The 15,466-nt window shown below is 42.0% G+C and overlaps 1 protein-coding gene across 2 annotated transcripts in view; it reads right to left on the bottom strand.

The window, feature by feature from the left end:
- TMEM178B (transmembrane protein 178B) overlaps positions 1–15,466 on the bottom strand; it is a 225,095-nt gene that overhangs the window by 157,611 nt on the left and 52,018 nt on the right. For both annotated transcript variants that reach the window (XM_072849645.1, XM_072849656.1), the window contains one exon: positions 4,456–4,569. In XM_072849645.1, the coding sequence (XP_072705746.1) occupies positions 4,456–4,569 (114 nt within the window). The remainder of the gene's footprint in view (positions 1–4,455; positions 4,570–15,466) is intronic.

The following is a 15,466-nucleotide window of genomic DNA, read 5'->3' as shown; positions in this document are numbered from 1 at the left end:
CTGGGCTTTGAGTGCCTTACCCCTCACAGTGGCTTTAGAGAACAGCACTCTTGTTTCCTGGAAGATGCCAAACTGGATATAGTACATCCCCTCATTGCCTTGGTGGTACTCCCATTTTCAAAGCAAACACAGCCTTTCACCTTCTTTGCCATAATATACCTGATAATGGTTTCCTGAAGTTTTTGGGACAAGAGAAAAAAAATTAGCATCAACATAGCCTCCTTTTTATGGTCAACTTTCTTAAAGTACAAGCATCCAGTGAAAGTGCTTATTCCATCATCTGAAAATGCCTCTCACCCCTCCCAATGCCTGTACCATATTCAGCAGCTCAAACCCCTGCCATGATCGCTTTCCCCATGTTTTGTGAACACAAATCTGTAGCACACTGAAAGTGAACCTACAAGAACAGCATCAAACACATGGAACTTAATATGCAAATACATATAGAACTCTTCAGATTATTTTTTTTTTCTTCTAATAATATATACCTCCATTTCTAAAAGCATCAGTGATGCTGCTGGAGTTTTTCAGAAGCCAGAACTATGGACCAAGTTTCTGTGCACAAGACTGGGGCCAAAATGTGACAGAGTAAATGCCTAATAGTGACTCAATCATATCATTACACTGACATCTTTCATAAAGACACAGATACTCATGTTCAAAGTTGTTGGACACAGCTTTCCTTCCCTTCTACCTTCCCCTCCCAGCTCATACAGACACTCATTTTGTCTAATTAGATTAACACTTATCTCCTGACAGGCAAGAGCTGGCAATACTACAATTATCCTTCCCTCCATCCCTGTTTACCCAGAGATAGTTGAGAGGAAGTGATTGCAGGGAAGTGAAGTCCTATTTCCCCAGCTCATGCTGCCATAGGCAATCAATGTGGAGCAAAGGTTCCATCTTGAAAATGTCAAACAGAATGAAAAAAGATAAAATCAAAAATTATAAAGGCAGCTCCAACCATTCCTCCAGGTCCAGCTGCTCCCCTGGGTTCTTCTAGCATACCCAACAGCACAGCTAGAAGAATATCTGCTTTCTGCTCTGACTGGTGCCATGGAGTCCTCAGCCTCAAATTAATTGCCTCTCACCTACTCCTGCAATTCAAGAGAAACTGCTGGAGCACCAGCCCTGCCTGCCAGTCTGAAAAAAAAGCAGTCTGCTGGGCATGGCTGGAGCCCTCTCTCTCTCTTCTGCTCCCCCACCCAAGTACAGAGGCAAAGCAACAGATTTCCTTCCCAGGCCCATGGTTTGCTGCCCATGCATCAGGGAAGGGAAATAACCACTACTGAAATACAGATATGTCAAAGAACAGCAGTGGCTTCAGCCTGGAAAAGGCATTTTCTTTAGTAGGGTGACCAGACACTCTGGTTTCACCTTTCCAGTTCCTCTGAAATTCTCCAGGATGCCATTTTGCCCTAGTGTTTCATTAGGAAATAGTGGGGTTTTTTTTACTTCTTCCACCTTATGCTACAGATCTGAGAAATTACCCATGGCAAGAGCATAAGGAACAGCAGGCCTGGGCCCTGCTCCTTCACTGTTTGTCGCAACACTCAGTGAAAGGGAAGTTCTGAATAGCAAATTGTTCAGAGGAAAATAATGGCCAGGTTGAATTGCAAATGCTATTCTGCCTCAGGATGAGCAGTGGTGAGCTGAAGTAGCTGTGCCCTGGATGAAGCTAGTCCAGAGGTACAGAACCAGGTCAGCTGCTAAGGCAGGGACTAAAATTATGTCTTTATGTCTAGTCCATTGCAAATATTTTCTAGAGGAAGAACATCCCCCTCAACCAAAACATGATTTCAAAAGATTGCTATTGCCCTTGTCTTTTAAAACAGATGTTTTACAGAAAAATAACAAGGTTGCTGTTCCTACACAGGAAATAGTCATATAGGTTCAGTTCATTCTTAAATGCAGTGACCTCCAGATCCTCCAGTGGCTAACCCATATATCAAACACTCACCATTGCAGCTAACTGCTCTGGAGAAGAGAGCGCTTCAAAGTATTTCTTTCCTTCCTTGTCTTTAGATAGAGAGATTCAAACTTCGGTTCTATCTACATCTACCTACGCTTATCTGACTCATGAACTAGCAAGAAAATCTGGGTCAGAAATACGTATGCACACCCCTACGCTCAGTGTACCCTCCCCAGGGAGGGAACAAACAGCCTCACCCTGAAAGTGCCTCAGACCAAATCAGATATGTAAATGTGTGAGCACAGTGCGTCTAGACTGCCACTCTGGAGACTGACGAATGCCCTACTGAAGGCTCCGTCACCTGCCAACACACCAGGTTCAGGAACTTGCTGATCCCACCAAAGGATGCGCATGCCAAGGGACTAACATGGCCAGTCATATTAGTAATTATATTTAAGCTGAAAAAATACAAATACAGCTTCAGAATAGCCTTTTACCTCAGACATTGCTGAACTAAAGATGAACTTTAAGACAATAACTCCTATATTAATTAGTGAAATTCCCAGCAGATGGATGCAGAAAAGTAATTGCTGCTCACAGCAGTGGCAAAAGCACACATACACAGCCAAAAGCATAAACCAAAGACCCTTCCTACTGCCCTATGAACCCTAACAGAAGATTTCTTGGGTGGGGGGTGCATTTCTTTTTGCCCACAGATGAGCAATAAAACTGACACCAGCAGAGATGACAGGTGGTAGCAGAAAACCTGAAGGGAACCGAACCACTTTATCTTCTGATTTTCAGGGACAAATGAGCACAGCACAGTATTTTGCAAGACCAGCCTCTTACAACCTTCTGAGAGGCATGCATGTCCAAAGAAGGGCAACGAAGCTGGTGAAGGGTCTAGAGAACAAATCTTATGAGGAGTGGTTGAGGGAACTGGGGTTGTTTAGCCTGGAGAAAAGGAGGCTCAGGGGAGACCTTATGGCTCTCTACAACTACCTGAAAGGAGGTCGTAGAGAGATGGGGGTCGGTCTCTTCTCCCAAGTAAGAAGTGACAGGACAAGAGGAAATGGCCTCAAGTTGCGCCAAGGGGAGGTTTAGATTGGATATCAGGAAAAATTTCTTCAGTGAAAGGGTTGTCAAGCATTGGAACAGGCTGCCTGGGGAAGTGGTTGAGTCACCATCCCTGGAGGTATTTAAAAGATGTGTAGATGTGGTGCTTAGAGACATGGTTTAGTGGTGGACTTGGCAGTGCTAGGTTAGCAGTTGGACTTGATGATCTTAAAGGTCTTTTCCTTTAAGGTCATCCTAGGAATCCTAAGCGATTCTACGATTCTATGAGTTCAATATTCCTTTTCTTCATCATGTCACGATACGAATATGTATTTATCCACACACAGACACATTTCCAAAAAAATTAGGAGTTTAGCAAGACCCTCTAGAACTTTCTTAATGCTTTACCGGATTTGACCAGGCAGGCCTACAAGCACCAATGAGTCTCAAACCAGGGCTGACCTTACCAATGCAGGAAGTTGACTATATCATTACACCTTCTCCTTCCCAGAGCTTAAAAGGGCTTAAAAGGACCCTCCCAAAGCAACAGCCACATAAGGCAGGAGTGAAACAGGGACTGAAAGTCCTGGGAACACTGGAGGTCTTACACATTTCTCAAGCTGACACAGTCTGGACAGTAGCTGCTCCCTACCACGTTTCAAGGTTTTCAATCAGAATTAGCATCCCTCAACCCCTGCCATCTTCAAGGAGCTGTTAACTGCTTCCACTGAGAGAAAGGAGCTCAGGACATTCGTCAGTCCCCATGACTATGTAGTAACTAGAGCAAGTTGCAGTGGCATCCTTCCTTGTGAAATCCTACCTCTTCCATTTTATCAGTGAAAACCCTTTTCCATCGCCAAGATGAGAAGGATAAAAGCTTTAAGGTCAGCCAATACATCTCAAGGCAATTCCATCCCTGACAGATCTTGTTGCTTCAGCAAATGTTACAAGTTGGTGACCACTGGCTACAATTATCGCTAAGGGCTAAGCTCCTTCCTTGTGCCTTAAAGGGTGCAGCATTTCTCTTTCTAGATCTTCAAAGGAGAGTGATGCCACACTCATCCAGGAGCTGCAGGCAGCAGGACATTCTACAATAAAAGCCAGCAACGAATTCTGCTGGAAGCAGGAAACTCAGCAGCAGCATGAACTGCATGAGAATACACTCACGTACAGAGCATTCTACTGAATTAAAAAATAGGGCATTGATTTTGTTATTCATTTTTGCATTTAACTCAATATTAATCTCTGCATATGAATGCTGCTTCCCACCACCACTTTTTCATGCCTCAGCAGAATTTCTAGTCAGCAGCAGAAACAGAGATGTAGGTCCTAAGAACAAATCGATCAGTCTGCTACAAAAACAAACTGTGTGCAAGAAGAGGGCTCTGAGCAGGTTGTCAGTCAAAGCCTCTGTTCGCATTTATCAGTGAGTACCTCCCTTAGTCCACACGTGAGGAGAACAGAGAAAAAAAGCCATCAACACTTACGCAAGGCATGCCACTCATCCTGGCGGATTGTCTTGGTGATGTTGTAGGTGAGGTTCTTGGGAATGGTCGCTGAGGAGTAGTGGTACTTGATGTACGTGCACCGCTCAATTGCTCCTGGGAAGGGCAAAATGCAGAAAAGAAAGTGCTGTTAAATGAATGCAACAAGTCCTCCCAGCTGTAGACCAGATGGGCTTGACAACCAAGAGCAAAGGCTAGGAGCAAAGCAATCCTTACTATCAGTCCACTGTGACAACTGATACTATCTTTGGCCCATGACAGGCACGAGCTACCTGTAGGGTAAGCTCACATTCAAACTTATGATACACCAAAGGCCCTGCAGTAGCTGCCAGGGTGTCCGCTTTCACCGTCAGATATATATGTGGCAAATCACCCCTTCTTTCATTTCTTTTCTCTGAACCATGAGCTAGCAGCAGGCATACCAGCATTTACTGTGTAGAAACTGTAAATTCATGTCTTAGCTTATCGTGCAGTAATGTGTCTCAATGCTCATACTCCAGGACACATACAAAGCAAACATCTTTGATCTTTCCTTCAGTAATAAAAAAAACAGCACAGGAAAAATAATATATATAGATAGTGAACAATTTCCCTGACCTCCTTCCACCCCACAGCCAAGAAGCAAGACAAGAAGAAGGATGCGTGACAGGCTATGGTATGTCTCTTGAAGGTACCCAGACACTTTCATAGCAGGCTCAGAAACAGAATTTATTGGCACCCCTGAATAATGAGCCTCAGATGGCAATGCGAATGGCTGAAATGGGCAGGTTTCTTCCCCTGTAGTCAGGATTTAATCTACGTTCCATGGAAAAATGCACCACGTGCTGCTTCTGTTTGTCTTCTGGTCACATTATTACATTCTCCTTTTACAGCCACTTTCCTTCCTCTACAATAATCACACCTCCAGGCCCTGATCTCCTGGCATCTTTTTGAGTAGTTAGTGTCCTTAGAGGAATGGGTCTGGCATAGCCTGATGCTTTCCATGAATTATAGCCTAGCCAAATTTCACATCTGATCAGAAACCTGTGATAGTGCAACCATTCTTGCACTGATGAAAAACAGTAACATTTCCTACATCCATTTTGCCAGCATCCTCAACTAACACTGGCTTTATTAGACTTTCTCACTAAGTAGTCAGATTCAAAGCTCATAAAAGTCATTTTTCCATTAATATTATGGTATTTTGGAGCAGGCTTTTAATAACTAAATAGGCATCCTTAATGTGGTTGGCCACACTGTTTGCTACTAGCTACCACTGGTCAGAGAAGCAGCTATGCTGGAAATGCTTTTATGTATTAAAAATACATTAAGACAGGCACTCAATAGAATAAATTAAATGAAGCAATGAATTATATAAATCAGAAAGAGTGCTATACACCAAGAGGCAGGTAGAGAACACTTACTGTCAGCCTGAACTGAAAAGGCAGAGCCATTAGCCTTATATCAACAGCTCCAAGGGGTTAAATACGCTTTTATGCTACTAGAAATACAGGTTTCTACCTCAGGTTGTAAAATATTATTTGGCATGAACTTAGATCATACACCAGGAATTCAAAGCATGAATAAGAAAGCCCATGAAACAAAATTATTAGTTACATCGCAGCCTACTAGCATCTTCCAAAGTTAGTGCAATACAAACATTTGAGGTCCTCATTGTTTGCTCCTCTTAAGCATTCTTCACATTCTGTCTTTGACAGCAATTAGATTAGACAAAGCCAAATATTATAGGGGAAAAAGGCAAAATATTTACATATGTATCCGCCTGCCCTGACAGCATGATGGGCTTCTGTGTGAGTCTGCACCATCTGGGCACCAAATGTACGCCCAGAATTAAAGTTTCAAACCAAGAACAGTATTTAAAAAAAGACAGCTAGTGTGCAAAGAGCTTTAAAAAAGCCCGAAATCACAACCTTGCCTTCTTATAGGTTTTCCTATCCCCTTTTGTTCAGCTGCTTTCATGGATCAGAAGCATTGGCAAGAAAATGGAAAATGCTTATTTGTCAGGAAATAATCTTTAAGTTATCAGATACCTGCCCAGAGAAGAGATTTATATAGAATAGCAGACAGGGACACAGAGCCAAGATTAAAAATAAAAGCATACAGAAGGAAGGAAGAAAAAAGTCCTGTTCCATTTGCTATAATTTCTTAAAGTAATCAGCAGAAAGCACCTCCTCTTACACCAAATAGGCTAATTTCTAGCAAGGTCCATCAAACTTTTTATTCTTACTGCAAATACTGTTAGTAGCAATGCAGTGAGCTGTTCACCATGTTATATCACCAAAGCCTAAAGCAGAAAGTGAGATTATGGTCTGAATTCAGGTCATCACTTCACCATATATATAATTTTGGGCTTATGCTTACATCCCCATGGCTTTAATGAGACTTAAGTACATGTTTAAAGACTGTCTAGAACTAAGAGTACAACTGCAGTGGCAATGGTTCAATGGTAGCTGAAGTACAGGCAGATTTGAATGGTAAATTCCATGATGATCTCCTTCCCAGCCACACAATGTATTTCAACACTGTTCCCACCTCTAAATAACATGCTATTAGCCAATAAACATCATGACTCCAACCAAGAGTTTGTAGGGAGCAGAAGGTAAAGTGTCCTTCAGTGTTCATGGTGAGATATGTTCTCCTTTTTTCCCTACCTGTCTGTGAAATATCGGGGCTGGACACTGCATGCACTCAACAGGGCTGAGTAGAGTACAGATAATTCACTTGTACCTGGGAATTGTCCCTGCTACTTGCCTTACACGGGGAAACAGACCCCCCAGGTCAGACAGACAAGGATGCTGCTCCTGGATTTTCACCCTTCTCTGAAGCATTAAGCATAGGTTCACTGCTAGAATGGGTAAGCCTAATTAATTTTTTGTTACAGGGCTCAAAATACTTTAGTCTAATCCAAGTTACTGGGCTCAATAAAGGGATGAACAGGTGAAACTTAATGGTCTGATATACTAGAGGCCAGCCCGCATGAGCTAATGGGCCCTTTTGGCTTTAGGCTATTAAACTCTCCTGTGAAGACAGAGTTTAATACACTCAGGAGAATGTAGTTCAGAGTGTTTCAGAGCTGTCTCCTACTAGCTTCCAGCACTTCAATTACTTCAGACTCTAGAACAGCAGCAACCACTGGAGAGAGCATGCAGCCATCTTCATCCAGATGGCCACTGCTGATAGGAGAGGCAGGTGGGATCTTACTGGGAACCTCAAGCTTTTCTTGGCCCAAACTGACAAGGTTTGCGATTGCTTGGAATTTAAACATGAGGCATTTATCTAAACCAGCTCTCACAGGTGCAGAAGACTGACCCTGTTGAGTTAATGCAACTGCATCAGCATATATCTAGCTAGGGGTGAGAATTAGCTTTTGAAACTTAGAAAAAGGCTTTCATTTGCCTGGACCTGCCAGTAAAAATTAGGAAAAGGATGAGTCTATAGCAGTGACAATTTCATACTTCAAGATGTTTCCCTACTTGTCCCACACAGAGGAGGACTAGGTTCAAGACCCCGCCCCAACATCCAGTTCCTGGAGGTGTCTGGGACAGCAACTGCAGCAAGGATCAGAACTACTGCTCTCCTGGAAAGTCCTCTCAGAAAAACCCAAAGAAATCCTTACCTTCAGATGAATGAATAGCTATGCTCACTCCAGTCTTTGGGGTGGGAGGGGAAGCAAGAGTAAGGGAAAACACACACCAACTTTCCCTTCCATACCCTCAATAGCGTAACTGCAATTTATGGAGCATCTCCAGCCTTCAGCACTAACTTAGAAAGACCAAATGCAACTGCAGCTGAGCTCTGCACTTTACTCCAATAACTGGGAACAGTATTTATAGAACAAACCAGTGAGTAGGTTTTTTCACCTATGCAGCTGCCACAGCAAGTGTTATAGCTGACCACAAGAAACACGAAGCAACCACAAAGCTGCTCCACTGACAGATGCAGTATATTCTATGTTCCTCTGATCAAAGGGAAATGTTTGCTGAAAATCCTAAAGAAAAGTGGCTGACATCTTCAAATAGAGTGCCGGGAAAGGGATCAGCAGGAAGATGCAACTAGAACCATGCAGAGCAAAACTGCCGTACCATCCTCACGTAAGCACAGATGCTCAGAGGGGATTCGGCAGCTGTAACTCTGTGGTTGGCAACCCCCTGTTCCAGCAAAGTTCAGATGCCAAGTAAAATTGAGATAAGGAAACTAGAGATAGCTTCATCAAGAGCAGCTAAGTATTTATGGCATCAGACATGCCACTCTTCTTACTGATCCACTTACCTGCTCAGTTCCCCTCCCATATCCATTGAGCGTTGCTCCACACTCCCACCTTATTATTCTACAATATTTCCTCTTGCTTCCATTACAAGGAAAATCCTTAAACTGTGCTATAGCAGGAATATGACCTGAAAACATTGTGCAGTTCTTTTCCATTCAATTTTCAAAACTATCCCAATATCCTGATGTTAGTTCAGCTGCTAGTGAAACTCAGCTCCCACTGCATTACTAGGGCTGTAAACACTACCCCAGTAGAGGCCCCAAACTGTTTGGTAATGCAGGGGGTGACTGAACTGTTCTCCCACTCTATGCTGAACAGGGTTGAGATCAATTAAAAGGAAGGTCATACTGCTGGTATCCGTACTGTATTCATCTGTTGGGAAAACAGACAACTTTTTTCAGAACTTTTGGACCAGTGTCTTTCTTCATCACCAAGGGCCCCCCGCCCTCTTTAAGTATAATATTTCAACACTTTCAAACTACTCCAAGAAACAGTCTTTACCCATGGTTAATTTAAGAAATAGAATGAAAATTCAAAATGCCACCAGGGTATTGGTCACATCAGTCCTAAAATTTGGATCCCAGAAGTGCTCAGAGGTATTTGCCCTGTAAGGTCAGCTTGACTTTTGCAAATGTGATTGTCAAGTTTCAGGAATTTACACGGTCACTGTGATCATATAGTCTTCTGTATAATACAGACCAACTCATCTGACACATGGCAACAGAAAGTAGTCCTTCAGATGGTCTTTCATGAAACTGGTAATCTGTGAGAGCACTTAGGTAAATGTCAGTAATGTCACTTCAGATCTGGCCCAAGATGGCACACAGAAGAGTTACTTACACAGGTTATCTGACTATACTCCCCTCCTGCCAGGGAGGGCTACAAGATTTCACATTTTTCCCCCACCAACTTCCAGGGCTGCAGACTGTGGAACTATCCATAAGGCTCAGGTACAGACTAGCCCAATGCCTGTGGACAAGTTACCTTGGTAGCTGGAGGGCTTACAGCTACACATAAGAATTTCTCCCACTCTAAGACTCTTCGCAGCAATCCTTGGGTAAAAGCAATCAAGAATCTCAGACAGATGCAGGGAGCCAGGAGCTCACTTGCTCTGGATGAACTATACTGTGGCCACTCCAGACTTCGCAACAAGCCAGCACTGACATGACAATCACCTTGCTTTCTGTAACATGCAGAGATCTGAACCCAGGTGGTACCCATCCTGCTTTTGTAGTATGTATGTTGATTTCTAAGAAGGATCCAGCTGTACAGCTAGTATTTGTTTTATTACATTTCCTGCCAAGGCTTTTGATATGATGAGCTTCCCTGAAAAGACTGACATGGATGTTCTGAGCCTTTGCTACCTCCAGGCAGCTTTTCCTCCTTCTGTGTTGTAGATACCTCTGGATGAACTGTTTGTAGCAAGCAATTTATTCCACAAAATTCACCCTTTGTGCTAGCTCTAATTTTTACAAATCTGTTTGAGAATTACTACACAAACATTTCCTAGTAAAAGGAATCTTAGCCTCTGGCTTGCAAACTGCACTCACTACATATATTTGCTATTCATTATGAGAAACTGCCTTCTGTATGAGAGATTGCCTTAATCCCATGGTTTGGTTGCTGTTCCCTCATTGGGTGATTATACCCATACCAAGCAGACAGAAGATGTAGATTGGTCATTTAGTCTCTAATTGTTTCACATTATCTTCAGAAAATCTGTAGAGCAGAGAAAGTTTACAGGTTTTTCTTAGCATAACATTTCAGTAAGGTTTCCAGGGGCTATAATGATACTTAGGGCTAGGATCAGGTTACACAAAGCAATTGCATGTAGCATATATATCTGTTAATGTTCAGTCTTTAAAATCTTGTCTCCCTTGGAAAAGTTCACTGTTAAGTTGTGCTAGCATTTTATGCAGCCTCCAAACCAGCCCTGGCCATTCAGGCTGGTGCAACTTAAGAATTATTGCCCTCAGCTGTATGTGCTACCCTCAGTCTCTTAAATCATTTAATATGAATCATCAGAACTCATCTGGAGGTACCTTAATATAGGCAAGGTTGTTGCTGAAATTTCAGCATGTATTAACTGGTCAAACTAAACCCTGGAGGAAGGTAAGAGGAGAAATTGGGCTCTACCTTGACCAGCTGCTATGACAGAATTGCAATCAGATATGCTGACTAGTTAATGAACTCATGATGAGTAACTATCTTCTTAATGAAGGCAGAGACTTCATTAGAAAGTATTGCAACACACTTAACAGGATTATTTCATTACCTCTGGAGTAATACTAACCATGAAAGTACTGGTTACATATTTGTGCCCATCTATAAATATATTAATGCCAAAAATGTATGAACATTATTCTTCTGCATTAATTGTAGAATCATTTATGTTAGAAGGGTCCTCTGGATGTCAACCAGCCCAATCCTCTGCTCCGAGGAGGAACAACTACAAAGTTAAAATCAAATTCAAAGATAGTTCACATTGCTCAGAGCCTTGTCCAGTCAAGTTTTAAATAACTCCAAGAATGGAGGCACACATCATCTTTGAGCACCTGTTCCAACATCTGACCACCTTCATTATGAATTATTTCCCCCTAATACCTAATCAGAATTTCCCTTGGTGCCACATGAATACCTTGAATACTAGAATACCTAAGGGTAAAGGTTTAAAAATCTAGGAAGAGTATGCAAATAACATCACCTTAATCAACATGTCTGATGAATATTCATTAACTTATATGCATAAATAGAAGCCAATGTTCTAATTAATGGAGCTCAAGATAGATTTTTCAGCTGCAGCATAGGCCAGATTTTTAGAACAGGAGATCATATTTGTTCCTGGCTGGCTCTGGCATCATCCTGAACTGAGGTTCAGCTTGGTCTGCCAGTAGGACTTGTTGCTACTTGCCCTAGATAAAGTGGAACAGCTTCTGCTACTGGTTGTTGCTTGCTGTGGGCTGCAAGGAAATTGGGCTGATGCCTCCCTTCAGTTGACCGGTTGGGATTTGTGTATTTTGGGTTTAAGACTAAGTTGCTAGCCCCTAGCTGCTACCTCTACAAATGGGTAGAGGTGCACTATCAGCTTCTACTCACCATTTACAGGTTCATATAAAAGTCCGAGAGAGGGATGTGATACAGTCCCCTTCCCCATTCACAGAGAGACCCAAGGGTCACATATTGGGAGACACGTCCGTTGTCTATGGTAACACTTAGCATGTATCAGGAGTGCACTTTTGAAAATTACCTCCTGATCATCTCTAGTTACCATGCTTTGGTTCATAACATTATGTGCTGTAAGACCACGCCGACTAGATTCTTCACAAATAAAGCTAAATTGGAAGATGAGCTGATGGGAATTCAACTAATGGTACAAGAGCAGAGCCAGTCCAAAGTAGCATCCCCTCCCTGAAAACACACACAAAGTGAACATTAGGTCCTAAGCACCAATTGTTTGTTACAAATCCACCTCTGTTGTACCACACTATTTACTAGTGGAGATCCAATCTATGCTGTGTGCATCTCTACAGTTACAATCATCCTAGTAAGGACTGCCAAAGGAAGTTCAGCCCTGAGTGACCATAGCTCTAGAAAAGCCAGCTTATCTACCTAGATGGTTGATGTCCCAGACTGGAAAAGCGTATGGAGCAGCCACCACAGCATGAACAGTACCACAGCAAGAAGCACAGGTCTGCAGTCAAGTTCTGTTGAGCCACAATCCCTTCCCTCCTAATGCAGTGGAAGAAGTGCTGCGGTCATCACTGATATGCTCACACCAGCCATGCTCACAAACACAGGCAGACAAATAGTCTGTGGTTTGGGTTCAAAGGCCAACTTTAAAAACTGAGAGGGGTGACACTGACACAACCAGGAAAAAATGAACAAACCAGAACTTCAAATCAACTGAAAAGTTTTGTACATCCACAAAACTGAACTCATCCGTAACTTATTTTGACACCTTTTAATAATTATTTTTAAAATTTCAATTGAAAGTCTTAAAAGTGTATTTTGAAAATTCTAAAACATTGACATCTTTCTTAAATTTTCATAGTGTTTTTTCCAGCAGAAACCATCAGCCACATTATATCAAGTTTCACAAGTGGTTCTGCTCCCTTGCAAGCTCTTTGCTTCAGAGCCAATTTTCTGCATGAAAATAAATAACAATTTTCTAACTGTACTTACTATAAATATACTTACAAGCACACTAGGCACCTATATCTTCCCTGTTGGGTAAAATGCAGAAAGCCTGCCAGGCTGCCAGTGGCAAAAGGATATTTCAATAGCCAAAACTCTACAATATCACCTAAATTTGCTTTTTACATGTAGATGTATTTGTATTTATTGACCATCAGAATATGTAATGAACACAGAACTTCAGTGAAACATACTCAGAAGATAACAGCATCCTTTGTTTTACCTGAAGGAAAAGCTTGCTTGTATTCACCATGTTGGCAACCACTGAAAGGATGAGACATTCATAAGATAAATAATACTTCATCCCTGAAATGGCACATACCCAGCAAATACATTAACAGAATGTATGGCTTAAAGATTTTCATTAGGAAAGTGTGCAAAGGTTTTTTCAGAGTGACAAGCAGAACCTTCCTGCTCTTTTTTCCTCCCAGTTTTCTTTTACAGTTCATCTCACTTGATTTCCAGATAAAGGTTCTCTTAGAGCCTCTAGCTTAGTAAAACTTGTTAGACAATGCTCAGCTGGTAAAGAAGTCTTGTAAAAACCCAGTGAAAACACAGCAGGGGGTATGGTTGAAAAGATCCAACGTACTGTACTATACTGTACTATCCATGCAGAAATGGGGTAATAGATGACAGTATGCCATTCCTATTCTTCCCAGGTCATCTGGGATGAAAACCTGCCAGCTCACTTTTTCTGTACTGATCCATTAGATCTCTAGAGATATGGGGAATAAAAATCAGATACAAAGCGCACATGAAATGGAAGCAATCCATGAAGCTTATGGATCTCCAGACACACACAACAGCTTTGTCATGCATGGGCTGTATGGCGACCAGATTCCACACAGGCACTTCCAAGTATTTGAGACTGAAACACCTACATTTCAATTTCAACTTCCATGGCCACACTGAAATATCTAAATTTCCTTTACAACCACTGTGTGAGTAAAGAGAAAGGTGCAGACGTGTGTGCATGCACTGAGCAGACAGCAACGTTTTCAGAGTGGAGGAAAAAGAAAGTGCCTGAACAGCTTTTGCCAGGCCTGTTCCCCACATGCTTTATCGATATCCCAGCAAATAGCAGCTTGCTTAAAGCAACCAGCTGGCAGAAGATAAATATTCCACCCATAATAAGAAAAGAATCCACGTATGAGACCAAAAGCTGAATTTGCATTGGGAAGCGATGAGCTCACGCTTTCTCTCCAGGGACCAAGGAAAGGGGGCTGGCAAGGAAGCTGGAGCAAGAGGATGGTTATGAAACACTTTTTTACTTCAGCTATTAATAACAGTCTCCAAGCCACAGGGCGCTTGAGATGAGAAAGGCATCTCCTTGCTTCTATTAATCTTTTTGTCCACCTATTTGCATTGGGCTGGCCACAGGGGAGAGGGAAGCAGAGCACAAATGAAAAGTTAAGGAGGTTAAAAGGGCTGAAAAATATTTGCTCCTACTTGTTTGGAGGCAGAAATTAAATGATCAATAAAAAGTCACTGAGACAGCAATTACCAGTAAAAACTCACTGATGACCCAATAACTCATGGAACAAAGCATTATCTCAGCACTGCTGTCACACCAAAGAAAAAGCACAGCAAAGGCTATGCCATGGACAGGTTTCTTTTATATGAATGTACATCTTCTGATTCTCATAGTAAGATACTCCCATGAAGCTTGGTATTTATTGAACCAGCTTTGAAACCTATTTCCAAGAGATGTCTGGGAAGCAGGGTCCCAGATTGCCAAGAAGAAAATAAGGATGGGTCCACTGATATCACTAATTCTGCTGAGGATCTCTGATCACATGCAGTGAAGTCTAAGGATGCCTGTCTCTGTACCTTGGAAAGCTATTTTATATGCTGCTTTACAACGTAAATGTGCCTTTTGATACACATTTACTCCTCTACTTCTTAAAGTGAGAGGAACATAAGCCCTTCTGTGTCTCTGTACTGTTAGTTTACAGTTAGCTCCACAAATTGCTGAGCTGGAGAAAGCACTTAGCTTTCTTGTAGCACTTCAACCTCATATTTAAACAGCAGAAATCACAACATGACAGAGAATCATTCAGATGCTTTACATCCCACGTTAGGGAACTTAAGCTGAGACCTAACACAGACTAATCTCCCAGAAGGTTCCACTTACAGACTCAGCCTCATCCAGCACCTACAGCAGTCTCTTAAGAACATCACTTAGATGAAAGGACCTATGTGGGCTATGCAACATATCTATATGACACTATTTTCCTGTAGGTTTTGTCCCTCAGCTGAGCTTGGGGCAGGGGGAGAGTTTCACAACTTTCACTTGAACATAAATTGTGGTGAGGAAAAGGATAAGGTTCTTGGCAGTGCACATATATTAGGGATTCACAGGAATCAAAACAAGGAGACCAATTTTTAGAAGAATAACTATATTTTTCTCCTATCTTAAGGATTGGCGCATAGTCAAAAAGCATTTTGCTTGTATGCTCAAGTTAGTAAGATTAGTTAGTAAGATGCATTTTCCTAACTCACATGGTTAGATGTAAGAGGTGAAGTAGCTTG

Source organism: Ciconia boyciana, chromosome 1 (genome assembly GCF_034638445.1).
Source record: "Ciconia boyciana chromosome 1, ASM3463844v1, whole genome shotgun sequence".
Lineage (NCBI taxonomy): Eukaryota > Metazoa > Chordata > Aves > Ciconiiformes > Ciconiidae > Ciconia > Ciconia boyciana.
This window is presented reverse-complemented; position numbering and strand designations above follow the sequence as displayed.